The sequence below is a fragment of the Scyliorhinus torazame genome, chromosome 7, assembly GCF_047496885.1.
Source record: "Scyliorhinus torazame isolate Kashiwa2021f chromosome 7, sScyTor2.1, whole genome shotgun sequence".
Lineage (NCBI taxonomy): Eukaryota > Metazoa > Chordata > Chondrichthyes > Carcharhiniformes > Scyliorhinidae > Scyliorhinus > Scyliorhinus torazame.
Window position 1 is genome coordinate 86506045 of NC_092713.1, and position 23716 is coordinate 86529760.

The following is a 23716-nucleotide window of genomic DNA, read 5'->3' on the forward strand; positions in this document are numbered from 1 at the left end:
GTTCCTGGAGGAGCACGGCCGAAAGGGTGCGTCTGTGCTTGCGACCTCTATAGCGTAAGGGGAAAGCGGGGGCTGCTATGAGCGCTCTTTTCAACGAGTCCACAGCATCCGTATGCTGCGGAAGCCATTCCCAGGGGGCTCCTTTCTTTAGGAGGTCTGAGAGGGGTGCTGCCTTGCTGGCGAAACCGTCAATGTGGTTTCGGCAATAGCCAACCAGTCCTAAAAATGACCGGAGGGCTGAAACGTTCTGGGGAAGGGGCAATTTAGCAATCATGTCAATCCTTTTATGCTCTATCTCGCGTTTACCATGTGTGATAATTGTACCCAAATATATCACCTTGTTTTCCAAAATCTGGGCCTTTTTGGGGTTGACTTTACAGTAGGAGTTCCAGGAGTTCGGACAGAAACTCAATGTGCTCTTCCTTGGTGTCTGTCTGCAGCAGTAGGTCGTCTACGTACTGGACCAGACATTTGGGGCGAGAAAATTTGGCTAAACCATTTGCCAGCTGTCAGTGGAAAATGGAGGGGGAGTTGTGGAATCCTTGTGGAAGGCATGTCCACATGTACTGCTGATTTTTAAAAGTGAATGCAAATTTGTATTGGCACGCTTTTGCCAATGGAATGGACCAGAATCCATTACTGACGTCCAAAACCGTAAAGAATTGTGAGTTGAGTCCCTGCTTGAGCATGGTCTCGGGACTTGTGACTACCGTGGGGGCTGCTGCGGGGGTGATTTTGTTGAGTTCCCAGTAATCGATGGTCAGTCGCCATGATCCATCGAGCTTTCTCAAATCGGGGCATTATTAGTGGATGCTACTGATCTAAGTACGCCCTGCTCTAATCAGCTGTCGATAACTTTTGCGATTTCTCCCTCTGCCTCTTGGGGAAATCCATATTGCTTTTGGGGTCTCGGGTGAGGTCCTGTGATTTGTACTGAACCAGTCATCCGGCCACAGTCGTGTTTGTGGGTCGCGAATGCTGTCCTGTTCTTTTGTAAAACTGCCCTAACCTGCTTGTCCGTGCTAATCGTGGTCGGGTCAAACCAAAATTCGCCTACTGCGCTAATTATGTTTGCATATTCTCCTATGGGGAGCGTTGCGGGGGCTCTTGCGGTTTTTGCCATTTTCCAGACACATTGGTTGACTGGATCAAAGGATAGATTGTGGGAATTCATAAAGTCAATTCCCAAAATGTGTTCTGCTGTGTGGGGTAGATCGACTAAAACTATGGGCTGCTTGGTGGTGATGTTGCCGATTTGAATGGGTACAGGGGCTGTGATGTGTCCCTGCTGTGAGTGGCCTGTAAAGCCGCTGAGGGTGATGGTGGCTGTAGTGGGCCACGTGTCCTTTTGAAACATGTTGGAGGAATTAATTGTGGTGCGGGACTCTCCTGTGTCCCAGAGAAACTCGATGGGCTGTCCCCATATCTTTGCTGCAACTACTGGTCGGCCGGACCTATCCCAAAGGGTGTCGCAGACCCAACTGGGGGAGACCGAACACCGTCAGTCCGTTCCGTTCAGGTCCGTCTGATCTGAATGGGTGCTCACACTATGTATGGGCTCTGTCTTATTCGTATTCAGGGTGCCTGCCTGCTGGGCTCTCTGTGGCTTTCATGGGGCATTGCATTCTCTTACAAAGTGTCCCAACTGTCCACAGTTGTAACACTCCTGTGACCTTTGTGGGGGGCTGTTCTTGCCTTCATTTACCCATGCGGGGTTCTGGTGTGCCTTAACTGCGTGTATGTCTGCTTCTGCCTGCTGTTCTTCGGGATTTTTATTCGTGGGTTTGTTTTGAACAGATTGCTCCCAGGTGCGGGACAATCTTTTCATGACCCATTTCTCATTATGAGCCTCCTCTGAGGGATCATAATTGGCACACGCTTTCTGTCCTGTTTCTGTGGTATGGGAGATAAGATTGCTCCCAGGTGCGGGTCCATTTGGCCATGTTGTCTGGGGACAAATGGGCGCGGTCTAAGTCTCTGAAACCTGCTGCGAAATGGATCCACAGGCGTCCAGCAAACGCTGTGGGGTGCTCGGTTTTCTTTTGCCTGCACTTATTGAGGCCATCTACGGGGTCACCCCGTTTATACCCGATCGCGTCTAGGATCGTGGTATGCATTTTTGCAAGGGTGCCTCCTCCTACATTCTGCGGGTCGGGAAGGGCTGCTATGACCGAAGGGTCTAAACTCAAAACTGTGAGCTTTACTTGCTCTCGCTCATCCAGGCCGTACATGGTCGCCTGCTGCTTTACTCTGGCAAAGAAGTGGTGGGGGTCTGAGGTGGGGAGGAACGGTTTGATTTTTTCGTACGCGTCCCGTAATTGGGTCACTGTTAAGGGGGTGGTGTACAGAAATTCCGTGTCGTCCGATGTGGCTGTGCGGTGGGTGGTGACTGGGTTCATTGGAGCCTGAACTATCTGCTCTGTGGGGGGGTTGGGGCGCTTTTCTCTTCTGGGGCTTTCCCTGCGCACATATTCCCTGAACATATCTCTGCGCTGTCTCATTTAATTCTTCCCAATCAGGGCCGTCTTCCTCATCTAGCTGTGATCCAAAGGTTTCCTGGAATCCGTTTTGAACTGAAAGCAGAGATTGCAGTTCTGCAATCTGCTTCCGGCACTTTTGCGTGGTCTAATGAGCTTTGTCTTTGCTCTGTGGTGGCAGCATGGAGTGCTCTTAATGCTGCCTTCAGGTCACTACACTGCCTCTGCAATGCCTCTACCTGCTTCTCGGTTTCCTCTCGTACCAGGACTGCACGTTGCGTGTACTGATAGGCCTTTTCGTACTGGGACTGGAAGCTGCTTAGGTGTGCCAGACAAGACTGGTGTGCCCTTTTGGCATCATCCACCTCTCCGTCTTTTTCTGCCAACTTCCTCCTTAACTCTACGTTCTCTCTTTCTATCTCATCGACCTTGCTCATTCGATGTATGCCTTCTATCTCTTTCCAGAGCATCCTAACGACCTCCTCTGTGCCTCGCAATTGTGCCAAACAGGACACGATTGCCATCTGCTTGCAAGCTTTTCCTAAGCTCTTCTTGTGAATCTCGCTCAGGTTCTCCCACCAAGTATGTCCTATACTCCCGGGACCTGTTTCCTCATTGTTACAGAATTCGCTCCAAAGGGGCCATCCTTTCCCTTTGAGGTACTTTCTGATTTCTTATTCCCAAACGGGATACTGTCCTACTCTACTGCTGCTGGTCGCTGCGACCACAAATTCTTCGGGGTTCATGAGGCGTCGCATTGCCTGCATTGCCATCTTTCCTATATGAATGCTTTCTTAAATTTGGGACGAGGGGGACTAAGGCGGTGCTGTAATTACGGGTACGGCTTTCGCTATTTTCCGGAATACAAACTCCCGACAGTTTTGTCGCAACAAAAAATCTATCAGTATTACCTTATCGCCCTGTTAGTTACGCATGCATTTAACACACTTCCGAATTATGAGGATTGATTAGAACTGCTTGAATACTTGTGGTTTTCTGTTCCCAATTGGATCTCCCGGAGTGGTTAAGTCACTTCTAGATCGGGTCCCGTCAGGATGTCGCCAGTAATATGGTGCTAACTTTTGGTTGGTTCAATTGGCTCTGTTTTATAACCTTTGCTCTAGAGTCGCCAGGTATCTTTATGATACCGCCACGAGGTTCAAGTTCAAGTAATGATCAATAACTCAGTACACCAATTAGTAAGATCCAAACCAAAGCACATTTATTTACACACAGTCAAATCTACTCATGTATAAACTCTACTTTCTAAGCTATTTCTATCACTAACAGGCCAATACTTAGCTTTGGAACTGGCCCACCAGGTCAGGGGAACAAATGGCCTTTCGTTCGGGTTCTGAGTCTGCGGGATTCAAAAGCTGGTATGGACTGGTAGCTAGGAGCGCCTATCTCGTAGTGAGCGTTGACTTGAGACTTACGTTCTTTGGCGGCAGCTGGACAGGTCACTGTCAAGGGTTGGTTCGCGTTGCTGAGTGACCCTGTCAAGAAGGACGATTTGAACTTGGGGGCTTTACTTTATAGTCCCCAGGGGCTTCCCGCCCTTCGGGGCGGACCCCGTACCTGGTTTCAAGTGATTGGACTTCGTTCCAATCGCTTGGTTCGATTTCTCCAATACTGGAGCGGTTCCCTGATCGATGGGTGGTCTTTAGGTGACCGTTAACCTCTTTTGTGTTGGCTCCTGCTGGCGCCAAGGAGTCTGGCTTGGCCTTGTTTACCTTAAATGTTTCGATTGTTCCCAGGGATCGCTCATTAGTATGTAGATGGCTACTACATTACTGTGCAGATGGTTGCTGGTATCGATGCTGTCTGGGCCTTTGCAGAGTTTAATACACAGTAACTTGCACCTGCTAGTTTCTGTCTGCGTTGGCTGAATTTCCCTTCAGCCTTTGCTGTTCTCCATTTTACATCGGGAGTTGGCCAACCCAGGTGGCTACATAACAAACCAATATTTAAATTTATCAATAAAACTAACTGGGCTCTAACTTTAAATACACAAAGGATTATTTCTTACTTCCAATATCTTTTCAAGTTACGTTCTACGTCACTGCCCAATTGCACTTGTTCATGGAAGATTTTGGGAATGATTCAGCAAAATAAAGTTAAATCCGCTTTTGCTGCATTTGGTGGCATTTCTCAGCGGCTGCAGCACCGAGATTCACTCTGCTATTCAGCTGTACTTTGCTGGTTTTTTGGACCGCGTCAGCAGGAACGGCTCCTCGCAGATCAGGGAGCCATTTCGAATAACAGCCCCGATCCCTGCACGCTTCCCCCTTGTGTTCTGGATCCCCCCTTCACCATCTGCCCCCCACCCCCACCCCAACCTTCCTGAGGCACCTGGAATCCCCTCAAATAGGCACACAGCCCGTCCCCACGGACCTGACCCCTGGCAGTGCTACATGGGCAGCATGGCATTCCCAGGGTGGCACTGTCTGGGTGCTTAGGCGGCATTGCCAATGTGCCCAGGTGCAAGGGGGTGTGTCAGGGTACCACCCTGCCCTGTCCCTGACCACCCAGGGGTCTTAAATGGCCTGCGAGATCCCCCTCTAGGTGCCGTCACGCTTGGTCCACGTTTGTGGAAACCAGTGCTAAACGGCACCCTGGTGAGGACGTCAGGTGCATACAGCATCCAGGTATTTAAACACGCAGATCTGTATCTCTCCCACGGAGGAGCCCGATTTGGGGCTCTCGCAGGATTCACCCGTTATGCCCGTATTCGTGCTGGCCGCAACGAGGTTGGTGAATTGCGCCCTTTATACTCAGTCCTATGTAAATGACTTTGAGCAGAAATTTGAGCAATAAATTGAATCATGAACTGGAGAGCACATTTGATCACAATTTACGGCCAGATTGCCAATTACAAGCAAAGTAGAAACTCTACTCTCTATCATTTCAGCAACTGATGTTCCCAATGGCCCAGCTATCGAAGTAATGAACCAAGTTAATGAACAGAAAACCACTTCTATTACATTCCTCTGTCTGTTGTGTGTCTACCCTGCTTCCATTAGATCTTTATCTTTGAGAGGTAGCAAAAGAATATCTCAGGCAACTGGTGCCCAGTGAGCCTATAAAGTACAAATGAGGTTGACAGATCAATTTGCCTTGGTCCTGCTGCTAGCTTCTTTAAATGTTTGCATTACACCTGGGTTACGTGCACTGCACCTGGATTATACACATTGCATTGTGATCACACATTCAGGATGCACTCCAATATTTTTGGCCAAAGTATTTTCAACAATTTTTCATTCTTGCTACATAAGATTTTAAAGGAAGGTTATGTTGAGAGTAATTTTGTTTTAAGTTCAGTCGTATTGTTTCGTGTTTTCTGCTTGTATGCTTGCCAGCCCAATAGTTCTGTCCATTCGTGGTAATGGGTTGTGAAATATTGAGCTGGAAAGTGCTGATGTGGAAAACCTGAGTTATTTTGCCCTTTCATATGGCCCTGGGGATCATTTCCAAACTTTCTTAAGTGGCACCATTCATAGCCTGAGGAGAGCTAGCATAGCTTATAATATGAGACCACATGACCAATTTCTATGTCGGGGACAAACTCAATCAAAAAGAGAATCAGCCTCTTACAGTTGCTGTTCAGAAAATGATTCCTATCCAGTTTATTGTAATTTTGCTTCAACATTTGTTTTAATTAGCATTCATTTCGTACATTCCTTCCATAAATGAAAAATCCATCAGCAAAATGAAACAATGCTGGATAAATCAGTGGTTAGGGACTTGAGTGATCTTAGCATTAACATACTGGAGGAGTAAAATAGATGGCTTGCTTGACTACGGGATTAATTCATTTGCATCAAGTTTATTTTTCTCCCAAGTATAAGATGCCACTATTTTTTTCCTGGCAAATCAAAGCTGGATGATTTCTGTTTTAAATCTTTGGAGGTTCTTAGCAGCAGCTACAGTTGTACAAGATGAGATTCAAAAGATTGATAAAGGAATTAACCATTTAATGCTGTTACACTTATCTAGAATTTGAGATTGTTATTAATTGCATCCTCAAACAAAAAAGCATCATGCTACACACATATTACAGGAGGATTGTTGCCTTTTGACTAATTGTCACAAATTAATCCATTACTTTAGGGCTGACTTGTAACGTGATGTTTTCCAACTTACCTTGGAGGTATGCAAAATCTCAGTCTCAGGGAGACTATGTAAGCGAAGGTCAGGAAAATGATACAGATGCCAAAAACTCTTAAAATATGTTTTGGAACAGCAATAATATGTATAATATGTGGTTATCACATAAAGAACCATCGAAACATTACGGTGCAGAAAGGGGCCATTCAGCCTATGGTGCCTGCACCAACCAAAAGGAAACTAGCCACTCATTTTAATCCCACTTTCTTGCACCTCGCAGTACTTCAGATACCGATCCAGGTACCTTTAAATAAGGAGCGTTTCAACCTCAACCACCAATTTGGGCAGTAAACTCCAGATGCCAACCACTCTCTGGCTGAGAAAGGTTTTCCTCATGTCCCCCCTAATACTTCTAGTAATCACCTTAAATCTATGCCCCTTGGTAATTGACCCTTCAGATAGGAAAAAAATGTTTTTCCTGTCTGTCATATTGAGGCTCCTCGATTTTGCATAATTTAAATAGGTCACCCCTTGGCCTCCTCTGTTCAAAGAAAAACAACCCTAGTCTCATAGCTGCAATTTTCAACTCCTGGCAACATTCTTGTAAGTCTCACCTGCACTCTCTCAGAACAATTCTGCCCTCCCTGTAATGTGACGACTGGAACTATACACAGCATTCCTGCAGTGCCCCAGCCAGCTTTTTATACACATCCATCAGTATATCCCTGGTTTTGTATTCAATATCGTCCCATAAAGGAAAGCACTCCATATACTTTCTTTACCGCCTTGTCCACCATTTCTGACACCTTCAGGGATCAATGGACGTGCACTCCAATGTTTCTCACTTGCTCAACCCCTCTCAATATCCTCTCTGTATGCATATTCCCTTGCTGTGTTTGCTCTCCCCAAAATGCATTACGTCATATCTTATTGGATTGAATTCTATTTGCCACTTTTTCACCCACTCAACCGAACCATGATATAATTCTGGAGACAACAGCTATCCTCTTCACCATCACATACTCTGCCAATTTATGTGTCATCTGTAAATATCTCAATCATGCCTCCCGCATTTAAGTCCAAATCATGAATGTAAACAGTAAGGGCCCCCAACATTGAGACCTGTGGAGCATCAATGCAAATTTCTCTGCATTCACAAAAATATCCGTCAACCATTACCCTTTGCTTCCTGTTGCTGAGCTAATTTTGGATCAAATTCATCATCTTCCCCTGTATCCCATGAAACCTCACTTTTCTGACCAACTTTCCACTTGGGAATTTGCTAAAAGCCTTGATAAAATCCATGTAGATGACATCCACTGTACTACCCTAATCAATCCTCCGTTACTTTCTCAAAATATTTGACGAGGGTAGCAAGACATGGGCGGGTAACTACCGGCTAATGGCGGGACGTCAAGGGCCGCTGATCCTAAAAGGAAAAATTGCACACTTACCTGCGCTCGGAAGTCACGTTCAACCTTCTTCTTGGTGTGGCAGCCTTGGCCCTCCAATGCCTCAGTCTGCGCAGGCTTCAGTGCAGTGCAAGAGGTGTGCAGCCCCGTCCTCTTATGACAGGGCCAGATTGGGAACCCCCATTGAGGGAAGGCATTTAAACATCAGATTTATATTGAAGACAACAGGCAACATGTTTAACAAGTATTTTAAAGGTATGTAAATGTTTTTTGTTTTTTTATTTTTTATTTAAAAAAAAATTTATTCTCCTTTTTCACATTTTCTCCCACATTTACACCCATCAACAATAAACATTAATCAGCAAGATATGTCAATCCCCATAATAACAACGATCCCATCCGCCCACCAACCCCCAAACCTCAGCCCACATGTTTACATAAACAAATGACAAAAAGGAATCAGGGATTACCCATAGTCACCCTTAATCTACACAGCCCCCCAGTTTTTTTTGCTCTTTCTTTTATAAAGGCATTGTTATTGCTTCTCTTAAAGTAATTTGTAACTTTTTTTATGGTTAAGGGTGATTATTTATAAGTGAACATAAATTTGGTGTTTTGTTTTAAATCCGTGAAAGTACTTAAATCTGTAATATTATTATACAACTTTACGTGTCTAATGCTTAAAAGTGTTTGTATGTTTTAATTTAGATTATGGTCATAAGATTTTAAAAGCGCCCCAAGGCTTTTTGCTGTCTCAGTCCTTGTAACATCAGGGGCGTCATTCTCCGACCCCCTGCCGGGTCGGAGAATGGCCGTTGGCCGCCGTGAATCCCACCCCCGCCGAAGTCTCCGGTACCGGAGATTGGACGAGGGCGGGAATCGGGCCGCGCCGGTTGGCGGGACCCCCCGCTCAATTCTCCGGCCCGGATGGGCCGAAGTCCCGCCCAGAAATTGCCTGTCCCGCTGGCGTAAATCAAAGCTGGTATTTACCGGCGGGACCAGGCAGCGTGGGTGGGCTCCGGGGTCCTGGGGGGGGCGCGGGGTGATCTGACCCCGGGGGGTGCCCCCACGGTGGCCTGGCCCGCGATCGGGGCCCACCGATCCGCGGGCGGGCCTGTGCCGTGGGGGCACTCTTTCCCTTCTGCCTCCGCCACGGCCTCCACCATGGCGGAGGCGGAAGAGACTCTCCCCACTGCGCATGCGCGGGAAACTGTCGGCGGCCGCTGACGCTCCCCCGCATGCGCCGCATTTCCACGCCAGCTGGCGGGGCAACAAACGCCATTTCCGCCAGCTGGCGGGGCAACAAACGCCATTTCCGCCAGCTGGCGGGGCGGAAATCCCTCCGCCGTCGGCCTATCCCCTCAATGTTGGGGCTCGGCCCCCAAAGATGCGGAGCATTCCGCACCTTTGGGCCGGCGCAATGCCCATCTGATTGGCGCCGTTTTTGGCGCCAGTCGGCGGACATCGCGCCGTTGGGGGAGAATTTCGCCCCTGATACTTTTTTGATTTGCGTTTATAGAATCATAGAATCACTGCAGAAAGCCAGTCGGCCCATCGAGTCTGCACCAACACCCCAAAAGAGCACCCTACCCAGACCCATATAACTGCCCTATCCCCGTAACCCTATCTAACCTTTTGGACACTATGGGGAAATTTAGCATGGACAGTCCACCTAACCTGCACATCTTTGGACTGTGGGAGAAAACCAAAGCACCCAGAGGAAATGGTGACAGCACAGTGCCAGGGACCCGAGTTCAAATCTGGTCTTGGGTGACTCTGTGTGGAGTTTGTACGTTCTCCCTGCATGGGTTTCCTCTGGATGCTCTGGCACTTTATACAGTAAAATACCCTTTTAATGGAATTAACAGCCTCATCACAAACCAAAGTTTAAAAAACAATATATCCTCCTTTCATTTTATTTGCATTTTAAACATATTTATAAACGCTAAACACTAATAATATAAAGTGTTAACATACAAAAAAATGTCTCCCGATGTCTCCTGCCTCTGCTAGACCGAAAAATTAAACTGCAATAAAAAAAGTGCAAGAACTCCCCTAACATCGGGGCAAGTGGTACAAGTTAGCACTGTACCTGCATTTTTCATTGAGCACTACCAGTGCAGCGCATGGCTTCAAGAAGGGAAATAAAATGTCCGCGAGTTTAAACGCCGCGTGCTTCCAGCGCACATGTCCGTACACCCGCACTTCAGGTCATCACGCCACACATGTGCAATGGATCAGCAACTTAAGTAGCTGACTGGAGACAAAGTTACAGGCCATGATCTTCTCCTCACAAAACAATGCTGACCATCCCTAATCGACCCATGCCTTTCTCGGTGGCTGTTTATCCTGTCTCTCAAAATCGATTCCAAAATTTGCCCACCACCAAAGTCAGACTGACTGGCCTATAATTTTCTTTGCTACCCCTCGCACCCTTTTTAAATAATGGTACAACATTCACAGACCTCCAATCTTCTGAGATCTCGCCTGTATCTAGTGAGGATTGGAAAATGATCCTCAGAGCATTCACTATTTCCTCCATGACTTCCTTTAACAGCTATGGATGCAACCCATCTAGGTCTTGTGATGCATCCACCTTCAAGCTTGTCAGTCCCTCCCGTACTTGCTCTCTCATAATGTGTATTGTATCTAATATTTCACACTCCTCTTTAACTAGAAGGTCTACATCATCCCTCTCCTTAAAGAAGGCAAAGACAAAGTACTCATTGTGAACCCCTTCCACACCTTCAGAATTAACACACAAGTTACCATGTACATCTCTGATAGGTCCTACCCTTTCCCTAGTTACTCTTGCTCTTAATATACTGATAAAACAGTTTTGGGTTTATTTGATTTACCTGCCAATATTTTTTCTTATCCTCTCTTTGCTTTCCTAATTTCCTTTTTCATCCCTGTACTACTTCTCTTGGTTTTCTACAATATTAAGCCTTTTATGACTGTCATAACCTTTATTTTTCTGCTTTATCTTACCCTGTATGCTTCTAGGTAACTGGGGGCGCTAGATTTGACAATGACACCCTTTTTTTTTATGGAGACATGTCAACACTATGCCCATAGAATCTTGCTTTTGAATGCATCCCAATGATATGACACAGTTTTCTCTTCTAGTGGTTGGATCCAGTCCACTTTCGCCAGTTCACCCCAGCATTGTAAAATTAGTCTTCCTCCAATTTAGAACTTTTACTCTTGTTCTATCTTTGTCTTTTTCCACAATGATGCTAAATCAAATTATATTATGGACACTATCTCCAAAATGGTCCAAACTGCTACTTTATCCACTCACCCATTTTAATTTTCCAAAGCTAAATCTAAAATTGTACCCCATCTCACTTGGCTTGTTATGTGCTGGCTGAAAAGGTTCACTTGAATGCAATTCAAGAATTTTGTTCCCTCTGTGCCCTTCGCACCATAAGTATACCAACTGATGTTAAGGTAGTTGAAGTCCACAACTATTATTGCCCTCGTGTTTTTCATTCATAAATCTGCCAACCTATTTCCACTTCTAACTAACTTCCACTATTTGGAGGTCTCTAGTACAGTCCTAGCAATGTGACTGCTCCTTTTTTTATATCTGAGCTCAACCCATATGGCCTCATTGAATGCGTTATTTAATATAGGAGTACTATCAAATGGCCACGCTACGCCTGAAAAGCAATTCGATGCGGCGCAGCATGGCCGATAAAAGACGGCAGACTTCAGGGATCTACCCAGCTCGCAAAGCCTCGCAGGATCCAATGTGACCTCGTGAGACGTTGCGATGTAAATCCTGCCCGTTGTGGGTGGGATCACTTTTTGGCAAATCTGCATATTAGAGCAAGACAGTTAGCCTCGCTTTAATGTGCAGATTCCTGAGGTACCTGAGGCTTTGGGATTCATCCCCCTCGCCTCAGAGATATTGGACGAGCGCCATTCAGCACTGGTCCCCACGAACGGGGAACAGATGAAATAGCACTACTGGGGGCCTCCCAGGAGGATTATAGGCCCCTAAATGCATGCACTTCGGGCAGGGTTGTGCCCTAGCACTGCTTATGCCACCAGGGCACCTTGGCAGCGCCACCTGGGTGCCAGCCTGGCACTGCCAGCTGGAATGGGCACTGACAGGGTGCCAGGTTGGCATTGCCAAGCTGCCAAGCTGCCACCCTCTTCTGCCTCTGTTTTAGAAGATTGTCCTTGCAAGGACTTGAGCACACAATGTACGCTGATACTCAGTGCACTACTAAAGTACTAAAGTCTTATTAGAAATGCTAAACTGATTTCCCAACCGCCCATTTTTCAGGAGTGAAGTGCGCATAAACGGTCCCATTGCAAATTTACTGGGTAGCCAGAACCTGTGGGGCTGCATTGCAACAGCCTCCCCACATTAAAAGACTCCAGACAGGATTCTCCGTTAGCCGATGCCGAAATCGGGGTGTGCAATCCGTCGGAGAATAGCGGAAGACGCCAAAATTGTGGTAGGCGCTGGTTTGATGCCAAATCTCGATGCTCTGTCACCTCGAAAACGGCGTTGATGCAATGCACACCGTGCGTACTTAAACACTGTTTGCATATCATTAATGAGCCCACCGGCGATTCTCTGCCTCTGATGGGCCGAGTTCCCGACGGCGCGGTCCACATGTCCTCTCATAAATCGTGAACCTGGCGTGGTTGCTGCTGAGGGAGAGAGAGGGTGTATGGACAGTGTCCAGCACTTCACCGGCAGTCATGGCGCTGGCCTGCCGGAGCTTCTGCCAGGGCCAGGGGGAGTAGTGGAGGGTGGCCAGGAGATGGGCTGTGGGGTCGGGGTGGACGGGTACGCAACACCACGACCGCAGCCGGCCAGGCAGTCATGGGGCTGCGCATGCCGCTGACAATCCGCTTTAAACCCGGTGCCCTGAGTCATATAGGTGACCCCACCCATGGCACCCTCTTGGGTGCCCTCTGGCCCCAGCTGACCCGTCAGTTGTATTGGCACTCCAGCACAACCTGTCCCATCTTTTTGGCTCCGATAAGTGTGTGTGTGGGGAGTGTATGTTTATGTGTGGCTGCAGCTTCTCAGCCTTGCAAATGTTGATCACGGACTCGGCGAATCCTGCACCATTTTTCATGGGAACCGATGGTGTTCCACGTGGCACCGGTGCTAGCTCCTCACCAGTAGCGGAATTGGTGCAGGTGCAATGCCGGTTTTCCTGTGTATACGTCCATGGATTCTCCATTGGCGTCAACACTTAGTCACATGCAAGCTTTTGCCACAGGCTTCTTGCTTTGAGGGATTGCTAGAGAGAGAGTTCCATTGCTTAATTAAATGAGGACAGAATATAATTGCTCTCTGACTGCCTCTCAACCAGTACAGCAAAAGTGATTCACTGGATATTCATCTTATCTATGCGATCTTGTTAGCCTCATTGTTCTGCATTTGCTTGACAGTTCTTGCCCTTAAAAAGTAGGTCAGTGTATATGAAGCACTTTTGGATGTTTCTGAAAGATGTGGTAAGGTGCTAAATATGATTTTTATTCTTTTTTTCTGATGTAACATGACCATATATTCATGAGGTTAAAAGTAATTCTGCTTTATATATTGTGAGCTATTTCTTTTCTGAGCTAGTGTAAAGATCAAATCATATGAAATTGCCTCTTTGAGACAATCTTATGTTGCTTCCCAAAACGTTCAGTGATTTCTTTCTCCATATGGATGTGAAATGAAAACGGTGCCATTTCAAACAAGCGGCAGCATAATTGGACCAAAGGAACACATGAGTCAATTGAACTACGTGGGAAATAGTGACAGGATTCAACAATTCTTTTGAATTTAGCAGGCTGGGAACCCAAGGACAGCTTGATCGAACTTTGTGTTTTCTTATTGACACTTGCATTGTTTTACCTCCAACAGGGAATTGCGGCTGCAGCACGCTCAAAAGGGGAACACAAACAGAGGATCTTTCTGACCATTTCATTCGGAGGCATAAAGATCTTTGATGAAAAGACAGGAGTAAGTCACCATTCAGCAAAGTCCTATTGTAAAAATATTCCTAGCTTGCAGGCCTCAGATACTTTCGCAGGTGAGGGTGGGTTGAGTCCAAAGTCTAAGTGGGGTTGACTGTAGATTTAATTTATTATTACAGTAATTGTCATTGTTGCGAGATGTAAATTATGGGCCAAGATCTACAGTACAGGATACCAACAAGACTAAAAAGGTAAAATGTTGCTTTCAGCAATGTGGAGACTGCTCTGGGTTACACTGCTGATTCCATGATTTTGTCAGACAGGGGAAGCATTATGAATGAGTGCTGTGTGCAGACTAGGAGCCAATGGCTGGGTAACTCTTTGTTACTACCAAAAGATTCAGTTAAAAAATTCACTATCTGGTACCGTGCTAGAACAAGAACAAAGAACAAAGAAATGTACAGCACAGGAACAGGCCCTTCGGCCCTCCAAGCCCGTGCCGGCCATGCTGCCCGACTAAACTACAATCTTCTACACTTCCTGGGTCCGTATCCCTCTATTCCCATCCTATTCATGTATTTGTCAAGATGCCCCTTAAATGTCACTATCGTCCCTGCTTCCACCATCTCCTCCGGTAGCGAGTTCCAGGCACCCATTACCCTCTGTGTAAAAAAACTTGCCTCGTACATCTACTCTAAACCTTGCCCCTCTCACCTTAAACCTATGCCCCCTAGTAATTGACCCCTCTACCCTGGGGAAAAGCCTCTGACTATCCACTCTGTCTATGCCCCTCATAATTTGTAGACCTCTATCAGGTCGCCCCTCAACCTCCGTCGTTCCAGTGAGAACAAACCAAGTTTATTCAACCGCTCCTCATAGCTAATGCCCTCCATACCAGGCAACATTCTGGTAAATCTCTTCTGCACCCTCTCTAAAGCCTCCACATCCTTCTGGTAGTGTGGCGACCAGAATTGAACACTATACTCCAAGTGTGGCCTAACTAAGGTTCTATACAGCTGCAACATGACTTGCCAATTCTTATACTCAATGCCCCGGCCAATGAAGGCAAGCATGCCATATGCCTTCTTGACTACCTTCTCCACCTGTGTTGCCCCTTTCAGTGACCTGTGGACCTGTACACCTAGATCTCTCTGACTTTCAATACTCTTGAGGGTTCTACCATTCACTGTATATTCCCTACCTGCATTAGACCTTCCAAAATGCATTACCTCACACTTGTCCGGATTAAACTCCATCTGCCATCTCTCCGCCCAAGTCTCCAAACAATCTAAATCCTGCTGTATCCTCTGACAGTCCTCATCGCTATCCGCAATTCCACTAACCTTTGTGTCGTCTGCAAACTTACTAATCAGACCAGTTACATTTTGCTCCAAATCATTTATATATACTACAAACAGCAAAGGTCCCAGCACTGATCCCTGCGGAACACCACTGGTCACAGCCTTCCAATTAGAAAAGCATCCTCCCATTGCTACTCTCTGCCTTCTATGACCTAGCCAGTTCTGTATCCATCTTGCCAGCTCACCCCTGATCCTGTGTGACTTCACCTTTTGTACTAGTCTACCATGAGGGACCTTGTCAAAGGCCTTACTGAAGTCCATATAGACAACATCCACTGCCCTACCTGCATCAATCATCTTTCTGACCTCCTCAAAAAACTCTATCAAGTTAGTGAGACACGACCTCCCCTTCACAAAACCATGCTGCCTCTCACTAATACGTCCATTTGCTTCCAAATGGGAGTAGATCCTGTCTCGAAGAAGACTCTACTGCCACTTCCCAAAATGCAATGTGTTACCTGTTAAGTAACTCAATTCCCTAAAATTTGTGAAATGAAATGTGTGCTGCATCAACACAGATGCTGAAGTATAATCGGGTCAAAGGAACACATGGATCAATTAATGTCTCGGATCGTATCTTCAGGATCCTTAAGGGGGAGGGGGAGCAGCCAGAAGTCATGGTGCACATTGGTACCAACGAAGTAGGCAGGAAAAGGCGTGTGGAGGTAATAAACGAGTTCAGGGAGTTAGGCTGGAAATTAAAAGCCAAGACAGACAGAGTTGTCATCTCTGGTTTGTTGCCAGTGCCATGTGATAGCGAGGCTAGGAATAGGGAGAGAGTGCAGCTGAACACGTGGCTGCAGAAATTGTGTAGGAGGGAGGGCTTCAGGTATTTGGATAATTGGAGCACATTCTGGGGAAGGTGGGACCTGTACAAGCAGGACAGGTTGCATCTGAACCAGAGGGGCACCAATATCCTGGGAGGGAGGTTTTCTAGTACTCTTCGGGAGGGTTTAAACTAATTTGGCAGGGGAATGGGAACCGGATTTGTAGTCCAGCAACTAAGCTAGCCGATATTCAGGATGCCAAAGCGTGTAGTGAGGCAGTGGGGAAGGAACACTGACAAAGGAGAGTACTTGCAGGCACGGAGATGGGTTGAAGTGTGTATACTTCAACGCAAGAAGCATCAGGAATAAGGTGGGTGAACTTAAGGCATGGATCGGTACTTGGGACTACGATGTGGTGGCCATCACGGAAACTTGGATAGAAGAGGGGCAGAACTGGTTGTTGGAGGTCCCTGGTTATAGATGTTTCAATAAGATTAGGGAGGGTGGTAAAAGAGGTGGGGGTGGCATTGTTAATTAGAGATAGTATAACAGCTGAAGAAAGGCAGTTCGAGGAGTACCTGCCTACTGAGGTAGTATGGGTTGAAGTCAGAAATAGGAAAGGAGCAGTCACCTTGTTAGGAGTTTTCTATAGGCCCCCCAATAGTAGCAGAGATGTGGAGGAACAGATTGGGAAACAGATTTTGGAAAGGTGCAAAAGTCCAGGGTAGTAGTCATGGGTGACTTTAACTTCCCAAACATTGAGTGGAAACTCTTTAGATCAAATAGTTTGGATGGGGTGGTGTTTGTGCAGTGTGTCCAGGAAGCTTTTCTAACACAGTATGTAGATTGTCCGACCAGAAGGGAGGCAATATTGGATTTGGTACTTGGTAATGAACCAGGGCAAGTGATGGATTTGTTAGAGGGGGCGCATTTTGGAGATAGTGACCACAATTCTGTGACTTTCACTTTAGTAATGGAGAGGGATAGGTGCGTGCAGCAGGGCAAGGTTTACAATTGGGGGAAGGGTAAATACGATGTTGTCAGACAAGAATTGAAGTGCATAAGTTGGGAACATAGGCTGTCAGGGAAGGACACAAGTGAAATGTGGAACTTGTTCAAGGAACAGGTACTACGTGTCCTTGATATGTATGTCCCTGTAAGGCAGGGATGAGATGGTCGAGTGAGGGAACCATGGTTGACAAGAGAGGTTGAATGTCTTGTTAAGAGGAAAAAGGAGACTTATGTAAGGCTGAGGAAACAAGGTTCAGACAGGGTGCTGGAGGGATACAAGATAGCCAGGAGGGAACTGAAGAAAGGGATTAGGAGAGCTAAGAGAGGGCATGAACAATCTTTGGCGGGTAGGATCAAGGAAAACGCCAAGGCCTTTTACACATATGTGAGAAATATGAGAATGATTAGAGCGAGGGTAGGTCCAATCAAGGACAGTTGCGGGAGATTGTGTATTGAGTCTGAAGAGATAGGAGAGGTCTTGAACGAGTACTTTTCTTCTGTATTTACAAATGAGAGGGGCCATATTGTTGGAGAGGACAGTGTGAAACAGACTGGTAAGCTCGAGGAAATACTTGTTAGGAAGGAAGATGTGTTGGGCATTTTGAAAAACTTGAGGATAGACAAATCCCCCGGGCCTGACGGGATATATCCAAGGATTCTATGGGAAGCAAGAGATGAAATTGCAGAGCCGTTGGCAATGATCTTTTCATCCTCACTGTCAACAGGGGTGGTATCAGGGGATTGGAGAGTGGTGAATGTCGTGCCCCTGTTCAAAAAAGGGACTAGGGATAACCCTGGGAATTACAGGCCAGTTAGTCTTACTTCGGTGGTAGGCAAAGTAATGGAAAGGGTACTGAAGGATAGGATTTCTGAGCGTCTGGAAAGACACTGCTTGATTAGGAATAGTCAGCACGGATTTGTGAGGGGTAGGTCTTGCCTTACAAGTCTTATTGAATTCTTTGAGGAGGTGACCAAGCATGTGGATGAAGGTAAAGCAGTGGATGTAGTGTACATGGATTTTAGTAAGGCATTTGATAAGGTTCCCCATGGTAGGCTTCTGCAGAAAGTAAGGAGGCATGGGATAGTGGGAAATTTGGTCAATTGGATAACGAACTGGCTAACCGGTAGAAGTCAGAGAGTGGTGGTAGATGGCAAATATTCAGCCTGAATCCCAGTTACCAGTGGCGTACCGCAGGGATCAGTTCTGGGTCCTCTGCTGTTTGTGATTTTCATTAATGACTTGGATGAGGGAGTTGAAGGGTGCATCAGTAAATTTGCAGATGATACGAAGATTGGTGGAGTTGTGGATAGTAAGGAGGGCTGTTGTCGGCTGCAAAGAGACATAGATAGGATGCAGAGCTGGGCTGAGAAGTGGCAGATGGAGTTTAACCCTGAAAAGTGTGAGGTTGTCCATTTTGGAAGGACAAATATGAATGCGGAATACAGGGTTAACGGTAGAGTTCTTGGCAATGTGGATGAGCAGAGAGATCTTGGGGTCTATGTTCATACATCTTTGAAAGTTGCCACTCAAGTGGATAGAGCTGTGAAGAAGGCCTATGGTGTGCTAGCGTTCCTTAACAGAGGGATTGAATTTAAAGAGCCGTGAGATGATGATGCAGCTGTACAAAACTTTGGTAAGGCCTCATTTGGAGTACTGTGTACAGTTCTGGTCGCCTCATTTGAGGAAGGATGTGGAAGCTTTGGAAAAGGTGCAAAGGAGATTTACCAGGATGTTGCCTGGAATGGAGAGTAGGTCTTACGAGAAAAGGTTGAGGGTGCTAGGCCTTTTCTCATTAGAACGGAGAAGGATGAGGGGCGACCTGATAGAGGTTTATAAGATGATCAAGGGAATAGATAGAGTAGACAGTCAGAGACTTTTTCCCTGGGTGGAACAAACCATTACAAGGGGACATAAATTTAAGGTGAATGGTGGAAGATATGGGGGGGATGTCAGAGGTAGGCTCTTTACCCAGAGAGTAGTGGGGACATGGAATGCACTGCCTGTGGAAGTAGTTGAGTCGGAAACATTAGGGACCTTCAAGCAGCTATTGGATAGGTACATGGACTACGGTAGAATGATATAGTGTAGATTAATGTGTTCTTAAGGGCAGCACGGTATTATTGTGGATAGCACAATTGCTTCACATCTCCAGGGTCCCAGGTTCGATTCCGGCTTGGGTCACTGTCTGTGTGGAGTCTGCACATCCTCCCCGTGTGTGCGTGGGTTTCCTCCGGGTGCTCCGGTTTCCTCCCACAGTCCAAAGATGTGCAGGTTAGGTGGATTGGCCATGATAAATTGCCCTTAGTGTCCAAAATTGCCCTTAGTGTTGGGTGGAGGTGTTGACCTTGGGTAGGGTGCTCTTTCCAAGAGCCGGTGCAGACTCAATGTGCCGAATGGCCTCCTTCTGCACTGTAAATTCTATGATAATCTATGATTAATCTAGGACAAAGGTTCGGCACAACATCGTGGGCCGAAGGGCCTGTTCTGTGCTGTATTTTTCTATGTTCTATGTTCTACAAATATCACTGACTAACTGAATTGCGTATCTGGTGTACAAATTAAATGTCTCAAAGATGCATTGTGACAAGTGTCGTATTGGCCTTTCCCAACTTCAGAAAGTAAATCATAATAGTAAAATTGCAAATAGAAAATTCCAAATTCTTACCAATGGCTCAGTGTATGACCCATGATTGCAGGAACATACAACCATAGGAGTTAGGAGCAGGAGTAAGCCATTTGATCTCTCGAGCCTGCTCCACAGTCAATAGGATTATGGCTGATCTGGTTGTAATCTCAATTCCACTTTCTTGCCAGCGCCTGTAACCCTCAGCTGCCTTACCTTTCAACCTTCTGTCTGAACACTAATTCTGCCTTGAATAAATTCAATGACCCAGCCTCCCACGCTCTGGGGAGCACTGAGCCACATCAACCAGTGTTGCGTTAGCCGACCTCAGTTAGGGTGACATGTGTAGAATTCTCAGCGATTGAATTTTTGTTCAGAGAAAAACTGTTGAACTGCAACTCATGATAATGTACTGGCATTTACATATCATCGGGTCAGTTCATGTTGTGCCAGCTATTTTTGAGTATTAATTTTTATTGCAATGCCAGAGAAAGTAATTAGCTTTGGAGAGTAGAGTTTCCTAAATATAGTCCAATTTAGAAGATTAGGAAGCACATAAGCCATTTGATATTTTTGCTGATGAACCATATTCTAAATTTAATTTTGTGTTATTCAAAGTTTGTAATCGTTATAATAGCTGACCCGTTGCAGTTTGTACAGTTTATGAAATGTATTTGTTGTCTCACGTTAAAGTTGATATATTTCAAATAGATATGGATTATTAAAGTATTTTTTTTATTAGCGTGTATTATAAATTCATGTATTGTTATGGGCTGGTGGATAGGTAATAGAATGGCTTTTTACTATATTTTACTGTAACAGAAACAAATACTCTCTGGTCTTTGTGCAGAAATCTAGATTGCTAGATGCGCGCACACATCTGACAATGTAAGGTGACTGATGTGATGTTTTCGTGTGATTTCAGCAGTTCTGCTTTACATGCAGTCACCAAGTACACAAACTAAACCTAACATTTTATTAAGCCGCCATAGTGCCAGATGACTATAGGTTGCTTTGCCCTTTGAGGGGGAGAGTTGATTGGTGGTGATTTAAACTGAAGATCACCACACAACATGGAGAACCTCAGCCGTTACGGGAATTGAACCTGTTAGCCTCGCTCCTCATCACAAACCAGCTATCCAGCCAACTGAGCTGAGCTGGCCCCCTAAACCTAATTGTATAAATGGACTGAGATTTTGATTCCTATCAAACTTATCAAATCTCAGATAAGTGTGCACTGAAAGTGCATAAAAATGAAAAAGATCCGCTGCCTGTGAAGTCCTCCAGATGTTGCCCACAGTTGTGTCTGGATTTAAAGTTTTATTTGAATTATGGAATTGGGAATATTGAAATTTGCCACTTTTTTATCCCCTGCATATATCGTTCTACTTTATCCCACTTGTTCCTTATCTTAGATTTAATGCATGTGTCATTGTGCCTGATGGGTGAATTATCTGGGCCACTGCTAGACTCTGGGCTGATATTTCATTGAGCATCCTTTTTTAACCCCTTGGTGATTCTCGTGCTAAAAACTAACGTTTTACAGATTTCCTTCAAATGTAGCTTGTTTGGAAGGGGAGGGGGTTCCAGTTCCATGCTCCCTACTGACAATGTTCTCTTTTTTTGACTGAAAAATAACATTTGAAAACACACAAAAATATATTTTAAGTCAGGAATAAAAACTGATCTTAATGATCCTTAGATATGCATTAACCTGGGGTGGCATGGTGGCACAGTGGTTAGCACTGCTGCATCACAGCGCTGAGGACCTGGGTTCGGTCCCAGCCCCAGGTCACTGTCCGTGTGGAGTTTGCACATTCTCCCCATGTCTGCGTGGGTCTCATCGCCACAACCCAAAGGTGTGCATGGTAGGTGGATTGGCCTCGCTAAATTGCCCCTTAATTGGAAAGAAAAAGCATATGCATTAACCTTATTTAAATCAACATTTGGCAGATCTTGAATATTATCCCACCTGTTACTCTAATCATTCTTTAAATGTAATAATAGAATTTTAATGAATTCACATTCGATGCACATGGACAATATTTTAAGGCGTTACATCACATTTTATCAAGCAGTATTTACCACAAGAATGCTTCACACTTTGCAGGGATAATTTTAAACCCTCACCTCAATTCTAAATTTATCGGTGTCTTGCAGAAAGGAATAAGCTCACTGCCAGCGGGACACAGCTGAACACTCAAAACTAGGACAGCCCTCATACTGTTATCTGTGATTGCTTGCAACGGGTCAAGGTTCTGTAGCGATTTAATAAGAAGCAAGGAACTAGAGAAAGCACTGAAACCTTTATCAAGGCCTCCTTTTTGACCAGCAATAAATGATGTGTTGCCATTACAGAGACCTGGTTGAGGGAAGGACAGGATTGGCAGCTAAACGTTCCAGGATTTAGATATTTCAGGTGGGATAGAGGGGGATGTGAAAGGGGTGGCGCAGTTGCACTACTGGTTAGGGAAAATATCACAACTGTACTACGGGAGGACACCTCAGAGGGCAGCAAAGCTATATGGATAGAGATCAGCAATAAGAAGAGTGCAGTCACAATGTTGGGGTTTACTACAGCCCTCCCAACAGCCAGCGGGAGATAGAGGAGCAGTTGGGTAGACAGATTTTGGAAACAAGTCAAAACAACAGGGTTGTTGTGATGGGAGACTTCAACTTCCCCAATATTGACTGGGACTCACTTAGTGCCAGGGGCTTAGACGGGGCAGAGTTTGTAAGGAGCATCCAAGAGATCTTCTTAAAACAATATGTAGATAGTCCAACTAGGGAAGGGGTTGTAGTGGACCTGGTATTGGGGAATGAGCCCGGCCAGGTGGTAGAAGTTTCAGTAGGGGAGCATTTCAGGAACAGTGACCACAATTCAGTAAGTTTTAAAGTGCTGGTGAACAAGGGTAAGAGTGGTCCTAGGGTGAATGTGCTGAATTGGGGGAAGGCTAATTATACCAATATTAGGCGGGAACTGAAGAACCCAGATTGGGGGCGGATGTTTGAGGGTAAATCAACATCTGACGTGTGGGAGGTTTTCAAATGTCAGTTGAAAGGAATTCAGGACCGGCATGTTCCTGTGCGGAAGAAAGATAAGTACGGCAAATTTCGGGAACCTTGGATAACGAAAGATATTGTAGGCCTCGTCAAAAAGAAAAAGAAGGCATTTGTCAGGGCTAGAAGGCTGGGAACAGATGAAGCCTGTGTGGAATATAAGGAAAGTAGGAAGGAACTTAAGCAAGGAGTCAGGAGGGCTAGAAGGGGTCACGAAAAGTAATTGCCAAATAGGGTTAAGGAAAATCCCAAGGCTTTCTACACGTACATAAAAAGCAAGAGGGTAGCCAGGGAAAGGGCTGGCCCACTGAAGGATAGGCAAAGGAATCTATGTGTGGAGCCAGAGGAAATGGATGAGGTACTAAATGAATACTTTGTATCAGTATTCACCAAAGAGAAGGAATTGGTGGATGTTGAGTCGAGAGAAGGGTGTGTAGATAGCCTGGGTCACATTGAGATCCAAAAAGACGAGGTGTTGGGCGCCTTGAAAAATATTAAGGTAGATAAGTCCCCCAAGGCCTGATGAAATCTACCCCAGAATACTGAAGGAGGCTAGAGAGGAAATTGCTGAGGCCTTGACAGAAATCTTTGGATCCTCACTGTCTTCAGGTGATGTCCCAGAGGACTGTCTGTATAGAACCTTAGTTAGGCCCCACTTGGAGAATAGTGTTCAATTCTGGTCGCCACACTACCAGAAGGATGTGGAGGCTTTAGACAGGATGCAGAAGAGATTTACCAGAATGTTGCCTGGTGTGGAGAAATCTTTGGATCCTCACTGTCTTCAGGTGATGTCCTAGAGGACTGGAGAATAGCCAATGTTGTTCCTTTGTTTAAAAAGGTTAGCAAGGATAATCCAGGGAACTACAGGCCGGTGAGCCTTACGTCAGTGGTAGGGAAATTACTGGAGAGAATTCTTCGAGTCAGGATCTACACCCATTTGGAAGCAAATGGACGTAT

General features: G+C 45.8%; 1 protein-coding gene across 1 annotated transcript in view; it reads left to right on the forward strand.

Moving 5' to 3' along the window:
* Nucleotides 1-23716, forward strand: part of dab1a (DAB adaptor protein 1a) — a 747664-nt gene that overhangs the window by 519677 nt on the left and 204271 nt on the right. The window contains exon 4 of the mRNA XM_072512896.1: nt 13884-13982. Within this exon, the coding sequence (XP_072368997.1) occupies nt 13884-13982 (99 nt within the window). The remainder of the gene's footprint in view (nt 1-13883; nt 13983-23716) is intronic.